We start from the raw sequence: 22,403 nt of genomic DNA, 5'->3' as shown, positions 1-22,403 counted from the left end.
CATAACCTGTTGTGTATAAAGCCCAACCTAATCAAGGTAGATGGTATTGACAGAATGACATAGTTTGAACTTGAGCAGGAGGTCAGCAGGCAGATTGTTTTTGCTATGTGTACTGTAGTCACTAACAGCAAGACTGGGCAGCTGGTTTTACCAGCAGCATTGTTAAATGGAAAATATGGTCTACTATGCTCCCACGAAACCCACCATGGATTTTCCAAATGGATGGGCGGTTTTGAGTGGACTCAGACATTTATGAGTGACATAATAATTTCTCAGCTATAATAAAAAACTAATGTTGCAGATAATATAAATGAATTGTTAGTCTTTGGATAGAAAAGAATTGTAACTTTTTTTTTTTTTTTTTTACTCAGAGCAACACATTCAGATTATTCATTTGATGGGCACCTAAAGCTGATATCAGACTTAATTACTAATATTTAGATATCCTCATATGCTTGAATATTTTATAGAAAGAAAATATTTTCATGATCTTTAGTACTCATGTATTATCAAATTCAATAAGAAAGCAAATAAATACATTTTATCACCCTACAATTAGTGTTCTTGAATATGTACTTGGTGATTTTACCAAGAAGAAATCTAGCTTGTGTATGTATATATAAACTGAAATCATATATAAATATTTAAAATACAGCTAGAATTGGAAATAAAATACCTTATCTGCTTCATTTCTCATGCTTAAGACTACTTGATGAGAAATTAAAATTCATAATAAATAGCATTTGAAAATGCCAGCTCTTTACAGAGAAACTAGTTGCTATGTATGGCAGAATCATTGCCATAGTACCATTTGATGAAGTTAAATAACACTAAGGACTATATTTCCAAAAGCTTGTTTTTAATGCATTTTTATTTTAATAAATATGCCTTTAAGAAGCATAAAGTGAATTTGTTTGATGAAATGGTGCCCCACCCATGCTTCATGACAAGGTCATGGCCATTGCTGGAGTCAGAGAGAGACAACCTGATTCTTTTATTATTGTGGGTTCTTTTTCTTACTTTTCTCTGTGTGTTAACAAAAACATTTACTGTCTCTTCTAAGAACATAAAAATTGTGTCACTTGTTCTGAGCAAGAGATACAGCTTCATGACTTTATTTGAAGTCATGAAATGCCATTGTGGGCTCTAGTGGGACCATGAGACTAACAGTTCTGATTTCTGGTGCAGAATGCTACCAAGCACCATGTCTTTACCAGTCTTTTAAAAGAAATGGTTAGACTGGCTTTTCATGCCATGGCAAATGGGATTCCAGGAGAACAGTAAGGTGAAAGTGATAAGGTATTTTCTGACCTGGTCCTTAATATTCAGGCAATCCTATGATTCATTTCTAAGCACTTTCACTGTAGTCACTAAGCAAGATGCTATGGTCAGTACATCAGAGGAAGTTGAGGTGCACAATATCCCTGCTCTGTTTTTGATGCCCCACCCCAGGCTTTCATTTCTAAAAGCTTCTATCTGTTGTTGGGCATTTCATTTAAGGGCTCTCCTTGGGTGACTGGATTTTGCTTTGCTCACACTGGCAGAGAGCTGGAAATGCTTAGTTAGACAATGGTCTGATGGTACAGGAAGATGACAGCCCAGCTCCCTGTCTACTGTGGTAAGGACTGCTCTTCCTCTCCAGAACTTTCTGCAAAATCAGGCCATGCCTGGGACTTTGCTTGCATTTCTTCCCCTCCTTATGTCTCACCAGTTTCCTGTGAAGCCCTGACTTAACAAATCACTTGCATGGGAGTATTTAATCTCAGGATTTTTTAAAAAAATTCCAGATTATAGGTCCATGTCATTGCTAGCCTACTTGACATTTGGTCATATCATGCCAGTAGTAGTTTGAATAAAGTATATCTTCATTAAATTGGGTGCATTGGCACACACCTGTTATTTTGGCAGTTCAGGAGAGGAGAATTGCAAGTTTAAGGTCAGACTCAATTTAGCAAGCTCCGTCTCAAAATAATCAAGGACTAAAGGACTGGGGATGTAGCTCAGTAATAGAATGAGTGCCCCTGAGTTCAATCCCCAGCAGAAACAAACAAACAAACAAACAAACAAAAACCCCTAAAACTTCAGTTTTGTCAGTTTTATGCTCATTATTTTCACAAAACAAAAGCCATATACTATTATGGGACTAGTAGGAAGAGTTTCACTTTGAAACTATTATCACTACTATTATATTAAACCTGTAACTCTACAAGTCATTGGATTGCTATTGATATTATCCAGATGACTACTGACTTAGGGATATTAAGAGAGAGAGGGAGAGAGGGAGGGAGGGAGGGAGAGAGAGAGAGAGAGAGAGAGAGAGAGAGAGAGAGAGAGAGAATTGAATATGAATGAGATTGGGAAGAAACAGATATGAGGTATGAGGCCTTAAAAGTTCTATCAAAGTAGACTTGAATGAAAACCATCCTTACTTAGTTTGAAAGGTGACTGATGTTATCATGTGAGTTTCAGAATAGTTTTGCTCCTTGGCCCTACTTAATCTTTAGTGCTTTGTCAGGGATGTAGAGGTGTAGATGGTGTCTCTGAAGTAATAATTTCAGAAAATTAAACCTGCTCTGTCAGGTTTAATTTTTCCCATACTCTTTCTTTTTTGTCTATATCCTGAATTTGTCTTAATGTTGACATACTTTCACTTAATAGGTCTATGGACATGAAATAAGTTTCTTATTTGTGTTTCTGTCTTTGCATTTTGACAGTTATGAATCCTAATCTTAGGCATTATTTTGCCTTGTTACAATATGGACTTAAAAATCAATGGTAGGATTATGCAAGTATGAAAAATCTTTTGACGATCTTTTAAAAGACTTAATATTACAGATGTCCACTGACCTATAATGAGCAAGTTTCATAAAATATGTACAGTGAATCTTCCTTAATAGATAAACTATTCTCTAATTTATTTAAAAATCCAATGACCTACATATTCATATGTTCAGAAATCCCCACTTAGTAACATTGTTTTTCCTCTGAGACCTTCCATCTGAACAAATCTGTTAAATGAAGTAGAGGAAGCTTTGATCCAAACTAGGCTAAATCCAGTGGAACGGATGTGCTGCCACGTGTGAATGGGAGCATTAGAATGCCAGAAAAGGGAAATTAGGTGTGATCCTCATGCCCTGTCTGCACTGCTTGCCCTTTTCCTTGGTGACAGAGCTTAGGAAATGTCCTTACCCAAGGAGCCAGCAAGGAGAAGTTTGCATCATTTGAAAACAAGACTTCTGCCACGATTGTTATTAATGGAGTATATCATTCCCCCTGCCCCCCAGCAGGGCATGCCATAACTCAGAAAATTTTAGGTTCATCTTGTGTCTCAGGTAGTTCTGCTGAGCCAACTAGAAACGTGTTTTCTGTGGAAGCACAGATGTGTTTTGCAAAATGTGCTACTCTTTTATAACATTTGGTCTCTAATTTGGTATCTTGCTCCTTCTTCAGTTTAATAATAAAAAAAAGTCAGAGTTACCCCATTTCCAGATTTTTATCAAAGTCCATGCTTGAGAAAGCTGTGCACCCTAGTCTTATCTGATAGAGAACAGGATACTGAAAATCCCTCAGGGACTCATTTGGTTGACCTGTCCTCGTTTGACTACTTTTTATTTTTTATGAGACTTTGCAGAAAATTTGCAGTTTACCCATCAAAGCCACATCATTTGAAGAAACTTAAGACCAGGGTCATAAATACAATTTATGAAGTCACTCAGCAACTGGAGAATGTTTTCAGCGGATTGGAAAATTAGATTGAATGATGTATCAGAAACATTGGCTGTAAAGTCAACTGCTAGAAGTGTAAAAGTCTTTGTGTGAGATGACATGAATTTTGCTTTTATGCTTTATCGAACACAATGTTTATAGTACATGCACATCCCAAATTATTAAAGTTGAAATGTCTAAGGAGTGGCTAAACATGTTTTGAAGTAGCACAGAGATGTGTAGCAACAAAATAAAAATTCTGGCAATCCAAATATTTGTACATCTGAGTGTTAGTGTGTCACGATTCAGTTTTGAGGGCGGCAAGATTTGTCTTTCAATTTCTTTGTTTGATTTATACATATTGTTAACCAAAGATATGCATAATTTAATTACACATACAGTTTGTGTTTGTAGATAACTTGACCTCCAAGATATTCAGAATTCTTTGTCAGCCAGCATCTGGTCCCAGCCATCATTATTTCTCGGTGTCCAACAGAGATACAGGCACTCCACAAGTCATAGAGTAATGGGACACAATGTAAATCTAGGGGTCTTGACTCCATGGTTCAGTGAGCTGGTTATAAAATGGCAAGGAAATCTGTGAGGAAAAGGAAGTCCACCCACTGAAAGATGGGCTGTAAATATGAAATGCTGCAGATCAGGCATGAACATGTTATTGAGTTTCAAAGCAAATAATATACCCTCTTTTGACTTCAGAACATTAAATTAATAAAGTAGGAAGAGATGTCCCTGCTTGCTTCATAAAATAAACAATCTTTCATTTCAGAATCACTGGCTTGAATTCATAGATGTAAAGATTGTAATAATATTAATATCTCCCATGATAGCAGTGTCTCAAAAGTTATTTGGTAGCTTGAGGGTAGCCCTCTAGATAGCAGGTTCACTTTGGTTCCTCCTGTACATATATAAAGACTAATATTAATTAGCACCTTTGGCCAATCTCAGCCAAAAAACAACATAGATTGGCTAGGTCAAAGAGCTAATGTATTCAGACTTGGGGAAGCCGACTTTGTGCTTTGTGGGTAAAGGAAAGGTTGATTTGCTACCTATCAAATTGTACAACCCAACTCCTACTCATAAATCTACCTGAGATAGAAACTTTGTGTAACAGGAAATGGAACTATTCTTTTTTTTTTCCTCCCTCCTTCACAAAACTCATGCCAAAGAATCAGAGGAAGCAATTATGGTGACCTCCTGTTCTATGTATTCCTTCTGCCCCTGAACAATGTGCAGAGTCCTTAAAAGTTAATGAGTCACTGGACTTATTATAGAAAATTCAGGTGTCTCCATTTTTACAGGAAAAACAACAACAACAACAACAACAACAACAAAACACTCCCTTTTGCTGATAGTTTTCTAAGTTTTTTTTTTTTTCCCCATGATTTTCCAACAAGGAATGATTGACTCATTTCATGCAGGTGGGGGGCTCTGTCCTCAGTAAAGTCTTTCTTTCACCTCTAGTGAGTATGTCTTAATAGAAACCTGGGCTTTCAGCATGCAGCTCTATCCCAGATCCTGGATGATGTTTTGTAATTAAAGTAGAATTTTCATAAAGGAATATAAGGAAACATTAGCTTTAGGTCTCATTACTTATATACTTTTCTCCATTCCTTATTGAAAGCAATAGAATAATATATATAGTTTCCTTTCATGGAAATTGATTGAAATGTTGACTGTTTGGCTTGGGGCTAAGTGCATGTTTATTCAAATAAAGAAATTTAAGTTTAAAGGCCAGAAATACTGTGAAAAAATATATATGTATGTAACCACATTAAATTGAAATCAATTAGAAGTTACTAGATTGTTTCAATTTTACCTACAAGTTTTGTGACTAAAATTGCCAATCCAGACTTTTATCATTTACTTTCAGACTTCTCTTACTATGATGCCCACCCCCCCCCAAAAAAAAATGCTTTACACATAATGGCTGGCACACACACAGATGTGTGCACATGTGCAACTGGGTTTACCTCCAGCTCTATCTGTATATCTATTTCTAAAGCAAAGATTCCATGAAAGAAAAAAACAAAAAATATACCTTCATGAAACAATATTCACACCATGTTTGAAGCACTCTGATACTTTCTAGTTTTCTTAATCCTATTTCATTATAAAGTTTGTTTTGACCTGCTAAATTAACTTCATGATTCACTATAATTATGACCCACATTTAAATTATCCAGATTAAGGCTTATTTTAAATTATTTCAGTTACTTAGAGAAAGAAAGTTTTTTTACTTTTCTGAAATATAAAATTAATATTTTAGTGCTATCTGAAATATACATATGGTCATTTCACATTATATAATTTATTAGTTTTTCCTTTGGAGGAGACTTGAGCCAAATAATTTTAATTATTCCACATTCTAAAAGTTATTATTTATAATTTTTGCCTTCTATATAAGTAGACATTTAGCAAAATATAACTGAATTGACTTGACTATTTAAAATTGAATGTTTAAAATAAGAATATATATTTACTTGCTCATTTAACAAATATTAAGTATTTAGAGACTATGTTAGTCATCATAATGATGGCTGGCACTTTTTGAACTTTTAATATATATCATGAACTCACATAACCTCTCTAGGGAGCCCATGAGGAAAGTAGAATTATCTCAGGTTAATGGGCAAGGAAACTGTGCCTTCGGGTGAATAATTGATTGTTGTCTAATTAGAGTCCAACTTTTAACCAAGTAAGCCTGAATTCTAAGCTCAGACTCAACCTCTTTTTTCTCAATCATTGCTGCTATCATAGAGTGGCAGAAGAAAGACACAGTCCCTTTTTCAAGGCAGTACGACCAATAAACAGACTTTTGAACCAGAGAGCCTTTTGTGGTACAGTAAGGACTGTGATGTGTTCCATGTGCTATGTCAGAACAGTTGCTTTTGACCCTGGAAGCGATTGAAGTTAATGCAGAACTATTTCAGCAGGAAAGAATAATGTTTTATAACTATTTCAGAATAATCAGCTCGTGTTAATACAATGCTTTACTTATATCTAAAGGCATCTGATACATTTGAGATATAAATATATTCAATAAATGTATTTTTTGATTTGTTTTTGGGAAATGCTATTTTTGCCAATGTTTTGACAAAGTAGCCAAAGCTAGTAAATTTTTTGGGCAGAGTGCCAACAGTTGTTTCACAGAATACTCATGGAAACTAGGAATAACCAGGGCCCAGAACTTTGTGAATGAAACAGACCTGGTGCCAGGTACTTGAGGTGTGAGTAGAAACCATGTACGTGCCCAGAGCTGAGAGCACCACGGGTAAAACGTTTTCCAAAGGGAACCTGTTCATTTCTCTGTTTGCTTTCACTTTTTGGTGCTAACATGTTTAGAAAATTTTGACTTGGATTGTGCATAGCCCCCATTCTACTACCTAACACTTTTTTAAAAGACAACAAGGAGGAAGTGATAAGGAGGAAAATGAGATGAGACTGTTTACCTAATAATGTCTACTGTTGCATAGATTAGGTTAAAAATAGTAAACTTGCCAGAAATTGGGTTTTGGCCAAGGTCCTCCATTGTATGAGCACAAGTCTAATTTGTATAAGGTATTGCCTTGAATAGAGCACAGAATGCTTTGGCTTTAAGAATATTCTGCTGTAGCCATTCACTTTGTGTTGCATGCTTACTGTGTTCTGATGTGTCAGGTGCCACATGTGAAGTTTTATTTCATGCTCTGGGAAGAAAAATGTCTATGAGATAAGTGTTTTGTTTAATAAATTGCAGATTTGGGGTATATGGGATATTTGTTTTAAAGAGGAGTTTGCATGACTCAAAATTTCAGTTTCAATTATGGTTCAATAGACTGAATGAAAAGCTCTTGGGTATAATGTGATTCAGGCTTTCAATATGTAGCCTGCCAGGCAGGGCGTGTCGCTGGCTGTTTAGCCAAGATAGGACACTCTGTCCCAGAAATGTAAAAATAAGCATTCAGTGCTTTCTTAGATCCCTATATTCCCATATATCATCAACAACTAATCACTAAGTGCAAAGTGTGTAGATCTCCTGCCAGAGTTGTAGAATATGACTATAGGAGGAAGGCTTTTATGGTGGCAGAATATAAAAGATGGTAAGTCTCATAATTGAGAAAGAATCAGTGCTTTTGTGCATTCTCTGTCCAAAGAAGGGAGAAAGAATACCCAACTGCAGCGGATATGCATGTACACATATGTGCCTAGTCTTTTAGTGCTTTGAAAAATTTATATCTACAGTAACATTTGTCTGCAAGTGTTACTTTTGTATATGCATTTATATTTGCAAAGTACACTAATTCCCTGTAGATACTCAATTCTATCCACCCTATCCTACAAAAAATGCCACATGCATAGGCTGTCTTTCCTAATAAAGAAATATTGTAATAAAAGAGAGGTTTTATTAAACTAATGCAATAACGACATTTTCTTTGAGGATTTAACACATCATTTTTAATAATAAAAATCAAATTGTCATTGTTGTGCCCTGTATACCTTTTATTCAAATCAGACGAAGTACTCAGGCTTCATGGCTAAGCAGTGCTCTGGGGGGAGGGGGTAGGGGTGGGGTGGGAAATTTTAGCATTACACAAATGAATTTCCGCAGCCAGATTGATAGTGGGGTTGTAGATTATGAATATGGGACCCAGGGAAACCTGTTTATATTCACAAGCAGAGGGGAAAATGCCTCAGGAGCATCTAGAAGGAAATGAGACTAGAAATTAGGAGGGAAGCGATTTCGTTAGGTCAGCCTTCATTCAGATGGTGGATGCCAGTAGACTCTACAGCTATGCCACTGATCTCACTGCTTCCACTAACTCTGAATTAACCACCAAAATGTGAGAGTTCACTTTGTGCGATTAGGCTGGGAATTTGGCATTACCTGGCTTCTTAAGAGGATACTTTTTTTTTTTTTTTTTTTTTTTGCTGTTGTATCATCTGGACAAATTCCAGAAGTTCATGAAATCAAGGCTAACAAGTAATCATGAAAAGGGAGAGTGAAATATGAGGAATGTGGAGGGATGTTGTCTTTCTTTTTCCTTTCCTTCCTTTCTCCCTTCCTCCCCCCCTTCTTTTATTCTTTTTTTTGCACTCCAAGGGAAGTTATGTGTTAGACAGGTTATACTTAGGGGCAGGATGGAGAGTTGGCCCAAGTTAGTGCCCAAATCTGCAAAATGGGATTATATGTGGTTGTCCCAGAGTTAATAATTAAAATATTAATTAATAGATGGATAGGACTTATTTTCTCTACCATTATCAGTTGAAGTGTTTCTAAAGAAGTGCTAAGTGTATGATTTTATTTTTAGCATAGCCATCGGCAGTATATATAAATTCTCTTGGGGGTTTACGTGCTCTTTTAATGTCTACCTTTATTCAGATTAGAATCTGAACAATTTTAGACTATTTGCTTTATTTGATAAGTGAGTATTTTTTTGATTGAGTTACCTCAAAGGTACATGTTATAATAAGTGAACATTGCAAGTTACCCTTTTTATCTCCCACTTCAACAGCCACAAACAGAAACATAATTTATAGAAATGAAAACAGTCTCCAGCTAGTTTGATTCTTTTTCCAAAGAGAAGCACTGGGGCTTGGCTAGGCCACTTTCCTCTGTACACACCTGGTGTATATCACTTTAAAAAATAAATTATGCCTCATTAAATTACAATTAAGTGGAATCATGATCATTTGTTTTTCTGGAAGGAAGATGTTTTGCATATTGAAAGCCTAATTTGTTGCAGGTGACAAAAAGGCTGAGCAGATTATCTAATATCACTTCATTTTGGGGGGTAATGTTTGCTGGTTAGCTTGTATATACTCCAGTAGTTCAGAATTACATTAATGGGGACTGTATTATTTTCACTTCAGAATGTTTTCTATCACTTTATCAGTTTTTGTACTTTCTTTTTTTTAAAAAAAAAAACCTTAAGGAAACAGAAACTTCTCTTGATATTCTGGAGAAGACTTGCTCTTTTTTTTCCCCCTCAAATATCTGGTGTTTTCCTGTCTCTTCCCTTCCCCTTTGTGTGGTTTCACCGTTATCTCTTTACCCAGGCACTACTTGCCTTTTAAAGTCCCAACTAAGTTATGTCTCACTCTCTTCCAAAAAGTTTTCCCTGAGCCCTGCAGTTTGCCTTGCTTTCTTCCTTCTTTGAACCGAGTTGGCCCTGGCTGTATCTCATGGTTATGGCACTTATCATTATTTCCATGGTACCACCATAAAACCTTCTTCTCCCCACCATATACTCAACTCTTTGGGGGCAGAACCCATCTCTTTTTAATCTTCTCATTCCTCTCAGAGTTTTGTACCAAGTCATAAGTAAGAAATGAATTAATGGAGGGATCTATCATTCTTTGAGATTAATTGTGTTGAATTTAGGGGTTCCCTAGATAATCAGTGGTAGATATTAGGTTTAGGGTCCTCCTAGGTTTTCTGTGAGAAATATATCTCAGTCCTAGAGAAGCAGCAAAAATTTGAGAGCCATGAAAAAATGTTAAAATTTAGTCAGTAATGACTTTAACTTTTGCTGCCAGCCTTGGAGAGGACTGGGGGCCTCTGAGGGGTACAGGCTCAGAATTCCTAGAACCTGCTCTGGGTTTGTATGTGTTATCTTACAGGAGTAGAGGCTCATCAAAGATATTTTATCAGCCATCCCAGAGAAGGTAACAAGGGCTTGTACAGAAACTTGGAAGTAAATTTTATAGAAACAGTCATGGTAATGTTTCCCAAACTTTTCTGCGTCTTAGCATGTATCAGGCACACTGACGATTTGAGACCAGCTACGTAAATTACTGAAGATGTAAGGAAATGAAAAGCTCATCAGCAGAAAGATAGATTTAGAATATGTAAGGTCATTCATTTAATCTGTTACAAAGATATTTTAGAATACCGGAAAAATTAAGGACGTGAATTTTTCATTTTAAAAATTCACTCACATTCTTTGTGTATGAAGATGGCCTATGTTAGCAAGCAAGCTGGATTGCCTTTTATTGTTCCGTTGCATTTTGTGCTTCAATTTTTTTACTTATAATGATTTTTCTGCCCAACTTGTATGTTCTTTGCTGGTGCTAGAAATGATATGAAGGTTGCAAAATACTCCATTAATAGACCAAGGAAATGGCCAATTTGAGGTTCTCTTTGCCTGATTCCTTTCTTTTTCCATTGACTTGTATCCCAAGAACTCTTTTGGAGGGGGTCTCCCCTTATGCCAATCTTGTTTCCATTCCTTGCATTTCACTATGTTTCATGGTCTTACATAACCCCAGCTAACACCGAGGAGGAAATTGTTATGACTCCCTGGAGAAGGCTCTGTTGCCTATGAGGAGGAAAATACTTAATGGCCACTTTACTCAATACTTGCAATATGTTTTAATATGATTACTGATATGAAAGTTTAATAAGCAATATCCTGGTTAATTTATTAATTTCCTTCCATTTGCACATTCTCAATATTCATGACCTTTCTATTCATAAAAGTACATCTTTTTTTTTCGGTGCCCAGGTGCCATACCACATTTTCTGTGTCTCAGGCTGCATAATGGCCATGTCCAAGTGACACCTCCTGCCTGGCTGGCTGATAATTAAAATGCCAGATGACATAGTGGCAAGGGCTTTAGAAATATTTATGTGAGATAAATTATTAATTTATGTTCTATTTGAGACAGTTTCAATATGATAAACATTTACTTTTTTTTTTTTTTTTGAAAATTAGGTGGGGTGATTTGTGGTGTAAGTTAGGCTTCAGACTTTCTTGTGATCCTCCCACTCCCACCCCAAGGATGATTTTCAACTAGCTAAATTCATTTCAATAAGTTCTGAGCCTGCAGAGTTTAGATTACATTTTTTAAAATCAGAGTTTAAAATAGTTAAAAGCACATAAATAACCAAAGTGAAAAAGACTGAACAAAACCACAAGAGCACTTCTTGTGCTCACTAGTAAGCCACTTATTATTTGAAAATGTCTGAGGTAAAAAGAATCCACTCGGGGACCATGACTACTCAAATGAAAGTTTAAGTGAATAATTTGGTACAGTTTTCTAATTCTCTGGAGATGATATAAGGAGGTGGCACTTGCCACCTTGTTGGTTTGAATCTTTATCTGTAATTAGGCAAATGAATCAGAGGCAGCAGAATATTCCACCAGCCCCTTAAAAAACAAATATTGTGTCTCTTTCACTTTGGAAAGGAGAGCTGACGAGCAATCATTCTCAGGGTGCTTTGTCTGCATTTTCCTTAGAGATGGGTTAATTTTCCCATAAGGTGGCCCATCCTGTAAAAAAGGTAAAGGAAGGATCTAAACAGTTTAAAAGTGAAAGGAAAAATTCAAACAAACAAAAAACACTCTGTGCTTTCGAATAATCTTTTTATTGATGAGGATTAAACATAACCTTGAGGGTTCATTAGAATGATAATTTTTGTTTTGTCATTATTTTGTATGCAACTTTTTTTTTTTTTACTGTAGTATACTTCATAACTTGTGAAATAATTTCATGGTGGAAGAATAAGTTAAAATTTGCCTTTGAGATATTTTAAATTATAATCATAATAGCTATCATAAAGAATATATCCATGTTGATACTCAAACTCCTTCAAATTTTAGTATTTTAAAATTTATTAAAATACTAAAGTTAGTACCAAAGGTAGCAGGGTGAGGAGAAGGGAGAAGAAGACCAACTCATTCTTTTTATGCATGGTTCATCATTAAAGAAAGCTCAGAAAATATCAATCTTATTGTCTTACTGATATTGAAAATTGGTATTGGTTTCAAATCCACTTCCCTTTTGCTTCTCTGCATATATTAATTTAGAGGTTTTGTTTTTGTATCTTGAAGCAAATCCATTATGAATATTTCAGGTTGCTCAGTGCAAGTAGAAAGTAGGATAACGTAAGGCAGACTGACTTAATTTCAGAAAGAATCAATTCATAGATTGCATAACATTTTCTGGAAGACAAATGTCTTACTTGTTGCTTCTAAAAGCATGAAAAGAAATCTGTTTTTTTCTTAGAATCATTTTACCAGTAGTTTTTTTTTAATGTACATATCCTATTTTGTTCTTTCCTTAAGCATACGTGAGCATGCACACACACATGCACACATATGTACACACAGACAATAGCATTTCTTCTAGCTTCATTGTGTGACATATTTTATTCTTATTCCTATTCTGACCTCACTGTGTGTAATACATGCGTTTATGCACACACTCCCTCTCCTACATATACAGAGTGCTCTCTAACCATCTTTGTGTACTCGTTTCTCTCGAGTATTAACAAGAAATTGTCCTCTAACCAAAGTACCACGACATCCAAGTTGTAGAACTATCAGCTGGCATGCCGTACTATAGTAGGTTCCTTATAAATTGTCTTATGTGATGTTTTGAGGAGTGATTACTTCCTCGAAGTGCTGATAGCTACTTGATGGACAGTCCTATAAATGGCATTTGCTTCACTCTATTATAATGTATTACTTTATTTTAAAATAAAAATGGGAGTTCATAACTCACTTGAAACTATTGTTCGAAGTATGATATGTCAAGAGCTTTGTAATGTTGTGAACAACCAATAAAAAAAAAATGTGTATCTTACCCTGTAGATTTCTGGCCAACCAGAGATTGTGTATTCCCCTTGCATCTGATGCCCTTTATGTTTAAGCCATGTGCTAGAAATCTGATAGTGTTGCCTTGACATTAATTCACCTCAGGAGACATGTCTTCGGCATCAGTACCATTTTACCACAGTTCACAGAAGTGATTTTCCATGATTTGGGGTTGTCCCATTTGTTCTAATATATATGATTAACATCTCAGCTCTTCCTGAGATGGTCCCAAACCCGGATCTCATACTATCTTATGGAGGGATATTAGCTGGGAATATAAAATGATGCCTCTGTATGGTAATCCAACAAGTGTGCAGAATGGAAGTAGATCTGCATCTTCCCAGAATGCTACAATGTTCTGACGTAGGTCCCCTCTCCAGTCCATGTTACTTTAGTCTTGGCAACATTTTACTTTTCTTTGTGACTTCTCTATCATTAGAGCACACAAAAACACTAATTTCCTATTTAAAGCTTGCTATTTGGATGAGTCACATACTCAAAGTATCTGAGCCCACCATGGTATTCTGTATACACTGCAATTAAAGTGTGCTTCTGTCTCCTCACTGGATGTGACCACATTTTCATTGCTTTAATCAGGATTAGGGCTTCCCCCATGAGGGTATCCCATAAAAAGGTTTAGGTGCCCTTTGGTACATATGCAAGGATAACTATTGTGTGTGTGTGTGAACTGGGAAGTTATCAGAGGGTTAACACAAGGTATAGCTTCTTACTTTGTTTCTCTCCACCCCCCCCCCCCCTTTTGCCATAAGAAACATCTATATTGAAAACAGTGGCCGGTCACACATAAATTCAGCCAAACTTTTTTTTTTTTTTTTAATCGATGTAAATCTCCCATGCTGTTTAAATGTCGGAACTAAATTTACCAAACTTGGCAGATTTGTAAAGCTGAGCAGGACTGCCAAGTGTTCCCAGTTTCAAGCAGAGAGAGTTCTAACAGTTCCTGAAATACTTGTAGGAGGCACCTGGTGGTAATTGCAGTTTCACAATTCATCCCAAGCGCCTACCTTGCTAGGTGGCATCTCTGTGCATCGATGATTATTACAGTGAGGATGAAGTGTCGGAATAGAATGGTCCTAAAATAAGGTACAGCCCCCGGAAGCCAAGCGCATTCCCACAAAATCTTTGTGCTAGAGAACCCTAAGGAATTAGACTGAGATTCCTGACATCACAGCCAGCTGGCCACACCAAACAAAGGGGAGCAGGGCGGAAGATGGAAACCACACACACACACACCTGCAGATATAACTCAACCTTTTCTTCTCCCCCCCACTCATTCAGGGATTGTTGTCCGAGATTCTACGTAAGGAAGAAGACCCTAGGACAGCCTCTCAGTCTCTCTTAGTAAATCTGAGGGCCATGCAGAATTTCCTCAATCTTCCGGAAGTGGAGCGAGATCGCATTTACCAGGACGAGCGGGAGCGGAGCATGAACCCCAACGTGAGCATGGTCTCATCGGCCTCTAGCAGTCCCAGCTCCTCCCGAACCCCTCAGGTGAGATATTTGCTGCACTCACTTTTTACTTGGAAACATCTTGCTGGGTTGATAATGTGTTTTTCTTTCAGAACTAAGAGACACAATTCAAGGATTTCTTAATCTGTTAAATATGTTGGTCAAAGGACATGACCTCAGGCCATGTACTAGTGGTAATCTTGCACTATATGGTGTGCTGTTTCCATCCCTTTAGGAATGTCTCATTCTTCCAAACATGGTGGGTGGGTGGTATAGGCAGGTACAGGTAGGGCGTCGGACTCTACATTGTCCACAGCTGCTTAGTTTTAGATGAAAGGGGGAGGGGCTTTGTTTGTATGGCAAGACCATTGTTTTCCTTAAATTACATGATTATTTAGATGGGATGGGGGGTGGTTAAGGACAGAGAATTCAAGTTCTTCCTTAGGCAAAAAGTATGCAATTATAAAACACCTGTGTGTAAGGAAGGCTAGATCAGAATGGTGCAAGTATCACTCAAGGGTCTCATATGAACTGATAGGGGAAAGGTAGGCCTTAATTATTTTCCTTCTTGGGATGATCTCATAGGATTTGGTGACTTGCGTCCTTTCTCTTTCATAATTTCAAAGTACTCTGCGCTTAGGCCTTTCAGGAGATGTAGACATCTCCTAAAATACTGCATTTTAGAGCTCCTACCCCAAGGCAGCCAGGGATCATTGCCAACACAGATCTGAGCCCACTCATCTTTAGTCTGTCTGGTCCCTGTTTCCCTTAAGCTTTTACCAAGTTGATTTATGATAGACCCATCCCATTCACTATTGCTAAGATGGGTTGCAAGTCCATGGTGGTTTTGGGGACCAATATTTAACAGGTGCACATTTGTACAAAACTGAAAATTGGGTTCTTCAAAACTCAAGATTGATTTGTTTAGATACTATAGTGTTTTTTTTTTTAAATGAGTCTTTTTTTTTTTTTGATAAATTCCTAGGAGCTGGTTAACAGAATCAGAATTTTATTCTAGTAGAAATATTTGAACTTTTTCAAGGACATCAATTTTTTTCAAATAATTTGACTATATTTTTCACTGTGCAATAGATTTTTAATTGAAGCCCATTTTATATCATGCACTGCCCAGTTGTGTTATTTACACTTAAGTCCTTACTGAATATTTCAAAATAAGTCCCTTGACTGCTTAATTTGGATATATGTAACTAAATCTTATTTATTTATTTATTTTCAGTTTGGGACTTAAATATTGAGCTATAAAGTTGGGCAAGTTGTTAATTTGCACTAATATTTACTTCAGGAGTCTGCTCTTGGAAATCACTTCTACTCGTTAAAAAATAGCACAGATTTGGGTTTTGTTTTCAGCTATTTTACAATATTTTTAAAAACAAAATTGTCTTCTTAGGCACCTTTCTAAAGATTTGATAGCTTTCAGAACCTGACCAAACTTATAAGGCCACACAATTATTGACAGTATTTTGCTATTTTTCAACAGGATCCCACCTTGAAAATTCCTAGATAAAGGTGCTCTTTAGGGATCAATGTAGAAACTGATCATTCAGTTTCACAGTTTTTAGATTTCAGAAAATAAATACAAACTATCCCAACATATTTTTGAAAGTGTAGTCATGTCACTGCATTTGTATTTCTTTGAAATCTCCTTTCTGTTGGTTAAAGATCAAGAAAGGGGAAGTTATTAAAGTCTTTAAAAATATTTTATGAATACCTTCTTGCTTAAAATTCTTCACTGACATATCTGAATAATAAAGATCCATGGTATGGTAATTCTTTTAGTTTGAGAACAGCTTAGGAGAGTAGCCATTGACAGCCTTTGGTTGGAGTCAGCAGCTCATACTCTTAGATAGCCTTTTGCAGATTGTTTTCCATTATTTTATTTTGGTAAATTAGTAGTTTACCAAAAAAATTGAAGAAACTTCAAATTTGAAATAAAGTCTCCTAAGTTTCTCCTTATAATTCTTCAAACTATTGCTCAGTATACTTAATAACAAAACATCCATATAAGAATAAGAATGATCATTTGTTAAGTACCCATGTATCAGGTATTGTAAACATGTTACACGAATTCTGTCATCACTCTTTTGTGCTATTGATCCCATTTTACAGATGAGGAAACAGGCTTATGTGGTGAAATAACTTGCATAAGGTCACATGACTGAGTGGTAAAGCTAGCATTTGAACTCTAGTTAGTCTGATTCCAGAACCTGGACTCTTAAATGTATATTGTAGCAACTTAAGGGATTTTGTTTTAGTCCTGGGAGTTCTAGAGAAGATTCTGTCAGTCTAGTAGGAGATAATTGGTGAAGCTAATGAAAAGAGTTGAGAAACTCAGAAATTATTTGCTAACACATTCACTTAAAAGGGATTCTACATCATGTACAACCAGAAAAATTAGAAATTATTCTCCATTTATGTATGATGTATCAGTGCATTCTACTGTCATGCATCACTAATTAAAACTATTTTTTTTTTTAAAAAGAGAAAGCACTGTAGGTTAACTAGAAAAGTTGAAAAGAAAAAGGAATTCTTGAAAAACTTAACAGAGAATTGGATTTTTATGAGGTGGTCCCATACCTGCAGGTAAAAGGACCCCTGTAAACCCAGCACCCCATGTGAACTGGGGATTTGGAAAGCAGTGTTGCACAGTAGTCCCAGCCTATGCTTTGAAAGGCTGTTTCAGGATATGGTTCCTTCATTGTCTGCTGCATGTCCTTTGGCAAGTTAAACATCCTCGTTTATTTCAATTTCTTCATCTGCAAAATGAAAATGATGATGCCTAACTCATTGGATTCTTACAAGAATTAAATGAGATAACAAAAGCTAAAAACACTTTATAGAATGCCTGGCACATAAAGAGAATCCCATAAATTATACTTACTATTACTTGGCAGTAACTAGAAAATAGTATGAGACAGGGAGACCAAAGGAGAATGACAGAAGTCCCTGAGCACTCTTGGGAAGCAAAACCTTCAGGGAAACTTAGGGCATTGAGTGTGGCCTCAAGACTTTCTTGGCAAATGATTGCATGTCCGGACTGCATGCTCCATCTTCCTCCCAACCAGCATGCTGCTCAGCCTAGTCGGGGGCAGCATGGGCATTCACAGAGGGAAAGTTGTGATTTGGAGGCACTTCCATTGGTTTGGAGTGAAGGGTGAAGGGGTTCCAAAAGAAAGAAAAGAGTTTAGATCCATTTTGATCCATTCATGTGTCTTAAGGGGTCCAACTTGTCCTGGAGTCCTGCTGCCATGGGTTCTAAGAAGATGACTCAGGTATCTCATTAGCCACCCGCAAAGCATTTTAGGGTCCAGACTAAGCAAATCCTCTCACAGTCTTTTGGACCGAGGAGATTCCAATGTTTTAGGATTTTCCTTACCCCAAGAAGTACGGATACCTTCTGTATTGTCCTTCATTTGTCTCTGAAGCTGATGGGAAATCATTCAATTAAAACGAACACGGCAGAATACATAAAACTGCAATATGAGTTTAAGAAAATGAAAACGGCACATCAAAGGCATTCTGAAGCCTAGTTTTATGAAATGAAATTTTGTTTCATTTCCACTGATTTCCTAGGTGAAATTAGGTGACTGTCTGGGTAGCATAATGATGATAATGATGGGAAACCATACATACTCAAATGACATACGTAAAGCTTTAATAAAGAATGAGAGAGACTCAAGGGAGTGCATTAAATTGAGTAATAATTTATTATTTAGAGACCTCTACCCATTTACTCATTTTTTCTGGAAGAATTGGCTCTTCCTGCAAGGTGTGCCATTTTTAGAAAGAAAAAGGTGTGTGTGTTCTGCATATTCGTTTTGCAGTAGATGATTGCATATAGTTTGATGCCCAGGGTAGCCATCCTACCTGGGAACCATCTAGGATACTGTAAGGGAGAGAACAGGGTTGACAGGATTCTGCATGTCCTATAGGAATGCACTGCAATTATTTCCAATCACAATTAACCTGATTAGAATAATGGACAGGAAGTGTCCCTCTGTAGCTAATGCAGTTTGGCATCAGCTGACTGAAATCCTTTGATAATTTCTGCACAGATGGCTGGGCTGAATGCAGCACTTTTTAAATTATTATTTTCATGGTCTCTTGGTAGGCCAAAACCTCGACACCGACAACAGACCTCCCTATTAAGGTGGACGGCGCCAACGTCAACATCACAGCTGCCATTTATGATGAGATCCAACAGGAGATGAAAAGGGCCAAGGTGTCCCAAGCCCTGTTCGCCAAAGTGGCTGCAAATAAAAGTCAGGTGAGTGGTTTTTAAAAGAGCAAAACTGAGGGCTGGAATTAGACCTTTCTCCTCCTCCCACCAATAAAAATACATCTGTTCCTATAATAATAATAACAATAATAATCCCCAGGGAACCTGTCATGTTCTGCCTCTTACTCTTCCTTTTGCTTCTACTCCCACTGGAATTCAAAATAGAGATTAAGCCAAAACCCAGCCTTTTTATTTTAAAGGATTTTTTTTAAAGACTCAGTTTTGAATGATTTGTCCCCTTATTATAAGCCCTGCTGTGTACCTTTTGTTTTGTTTTGTTTGTTTGTTTTCTTTCTTTATTCTATCTTCCTGTTTGGGAGGTTTTAGCAATTTTCTTTTTTTTTTCTTTCTTTCTTTTTTTTTTTAAACAAAACCTGAAATGAACATAACAGTACCTTCCTGGAGACCAAGTTTAGCCAGGTCTCATCACCTTTCTTATTCCCTTGGGGAAGGGGCTGACTTGGCTATAATAACCACTTTCCCTAGCCCCAGAGACACCTTGTGATTGTCAGGTGTTTCTTTTATGTACAGAATACAGTTGTTTTTCCAGGAGAAAACACACGTGGAAGGATCCAGAGTAAGTGCTAAAATCTTTTAACAGAAAAACATAGAAGCTTATCCAGTAAAATTTTTCAGAGTGTCGGGATTGTGGGGAATGTAATGCTCAGGGGAAATGAGCAGACAGATGCTTAGGTTTTTCATTTCTGAAAGCAGCAACAGTTGACTATCTGCTTCAATTTGCTTAAAGGGGCAACTACTGCCTGTTCCTAGAATCCTAGGTTAGTTTGAGGTGCTCACTTTTTAATCCTTAAGATAAACCATTAATACATGGTGGAGGAAACAAAAGAGAGATAAGGCATACTTTTGAGAGTCCTTTGATTTTGAACTTGATTTCCTCTGTGGCTTTGCATGACAAATGTTTTCATCCCTACATATGTAAATGGTAAAATTGTTCATCATCTCCCTAACAGATCTTTTGGTGTGTGCTATAGTGAAAGTCACTGAATATTATATTTCTATTAAGCAAGAAGGTTTTCAATAAATACTAAGTTCTATGAGTGACAAATATTATATTTAGACTAATTATATTGTTTCGGGGTTAGGATTTTTTGCTTGCATTTTTTGCAGAAACCTGATTTATTTTCAGATGTTAATGAATGGAGAGAAGACTATCAAGGAAATTTGAAGAGGATTGCAATATTTGTGTCCCTTTTCAGCTTCAATAGAGTCATTTTTCCAGATTTCTCTCTCTCCATCAATGAAATCGGTGAAATACAGTTGGCTAAGATGTGATGTCCAACCATAGTATGAAATAACATGAAAAGAAAACACCGTAGAGCCTTCTTAAACTGTTAAATGCATAAAATCCCATGTACCACATGGCAAAATATAATGAGAGTTGGAGCTGTTAAATGAATAAAGCTGTTAAATGAATAATGCCACTTGGCAAAACTACTGTGCATTTAATGGTTTTCCACTGTGTAATAAAGGACATATGTGGTAAATGTGCACTGAGTATAAAAGCTGCACAATTGATTTTGCAAACCTGCCTCTTGGTTGTAACTTGATGTAAATATCAAAGTTTCACTCAGTCCTTCTTTCAGAAGCATCTCTCAAAAAAAAAAAAAAAAAAAAAAAACCCTGAAGACTGCATTCTGCAAACTTGATTCAGAATTCCTGTAATCTTCCTGTTGACTTGGCACCATGGTTTTTTGGAATTAATGATGCCTCCAGACTTCCAAAAATAATTCAGGTGGCTGATTGAAAGCTGTGTTTGCCAATTGGCAGAAGCACATTTTTGATGCTTCCTGAAGAAATTGGTAGCCCTGGTTCTGTAGAACCTGGAAGAAGTTTCAGTTCTGGTGATTCATATGCTGAAAGGTGAGGTAGAGCCTTAGTGAGGATAAGACACTCAGAAGTTTTTCTTTTTGCATGAGAGCAGTGGTCTTATTTATGAATGGGGAGCCTTACTGTAAATAGCTAACTAGATCAGCAAATGGGATGTTATTTTTTTTTTAAAAAATGGTACCATCAGACAAAGAGAACTTAACTGATGGTTACAAAGGCAGTTTAGCACAAGATAGTCACTCCATTTTATAAGCAGCAGAAGCAGCATTCACTTGATAGTGTATTTAGTAAAATCAATTGCATTATTTGGTGCCTTGCATGTACATTTGATGCATATCATATATGTATATGTGTACATACATATGTACACACACACACACACACACACACACACACACACACACATATGTATGACTCACAATGGGACTTGACCTCTCCCAGCCGCATTGATCAAGGTGTAACACCTGTTTCATTGGATTGTGAGAACTGAGAGAGCAAAGATTTTCTCTCCTCTTCATTCCTTTTCCTCCATTGCTTTCCTTTGGAGAGATCCAGAAGTTCTTGGAGTGACTGAGGAGGCAAATGCATCTCAAGGGCTTTCATTCTCCTGGAGGTCAAATTAGTGAAACCTTTAATTAGGAACTCTTGTGAACTGGAGGAGGCTTGGAGCCCTGAAGGCCCAGTTCAAATATGCATAGCAACTCTCCCCTTCCATTAGAAATTGTTTTAAAAATAGAAATAAACCCTCCAATAAACCTTATTCATTCCTTGGTGTGAATTGCTGTAATCAGCTATTAAAAATAATACTGAACACTGCCCTGAGCATTAGGGAAGCTTTGAATGAGGAGTAGGAAAAAGGGAGGAAAATTTTAGAAAGATTGAGGGTGGTCTGCCAAGATGGTCCTTGGGGCTGTAAGTGTGTAGAGTACAGGCACAATGGAGGGGAGGTTTTCAGAAAAGGAGTTGAAAGGGTGACAAATGAGTTGGTTGTGAAAACCCATTACTGGGAAGTGTGTGTGTGTGTTTTCTGAGTACATGAGTTAGTCAGGATGCATTTGTAGGGTTGCAGACCACCGCCTGCAGGTCAGAGCCCGCTTCTTTGTCACAGACAGGCCAGTCCATCATCTCATTTTGTTAGGTATATCCTCTCTGACCTTTGCCTCTTTATTCATGAGAAAGAGGTCAAAGAAGAGTAAAATTAGAGGCAAAACGTGCTTCAGCACATTTCACTTTGTACTTTTCCTTCATTTTCAATTTAGGATCAGTTTAGTTGCTTAGAATATTTGTGTGTGTTTGTGTGTAAATTCTGAGGATTATCCATCTTTTCTTTCTGTAGAATATTCAGATCATTGGTCTTTATGGGATAGAATTGCATTGTGCCAGTGACTATTCTCTGTGAAACAGGAGTGAGGGGTTCTTAGGAGGAGTCATAATGTAAATGGGTCCAGGACATTTTCTGAATCATTTCAGTCTGACTCTTATGC

The 22,403-nt window shown here is 36.8% G+C and overlaps 1 protein-coding gene across 2 annotated transcripts in view; it reads left to right on the top strand.

Moving 5' to 3' along the window:
- Positions 1-22,403, top strand: part of Satb2 (SATB homeobox 2) — a 178,698-nt gene that overhangs the window by 107,682 nt on the left and 48,613 nt on the right. For both annotated transcript variants that reach the window (XM_078017803.1, XM_078017802.1), the window contains 2 exons: positions 14,604-14,816; positions 18,904-19,059. In XM_078017803.1, coding sequence (XP_077873929.1) covers positions 14,604-14,816; positions 18,904-19,059 — 369 coding nt within the window. The remainder of the gene's footprint in view (positions 1-14,603; positions 14,817-18,903; positions 19,060-22,403) is intronic.

This window comes from Ictidomys tridecemlineatus, chromosome 7, assembly GCF_052094955.1.
Source record: "Ictidomys tridecemlineatus isolate mIctTri1 chromosome 7, mIctTri1.hap1, whole genome shotgun sequence".
Taxonomy (NCBI): Eukaryota; Metazoa; Chordata; class Mammalia; order Rodentia; family Sciuridae; genus Ictidomys; species Ictidomys tridecemlineatus.
The sequence above is the reverse complement of the archived record's forward strand: the minus strand, read 5'-3'. Positions and strand labels throughout refer to the sequence as shown.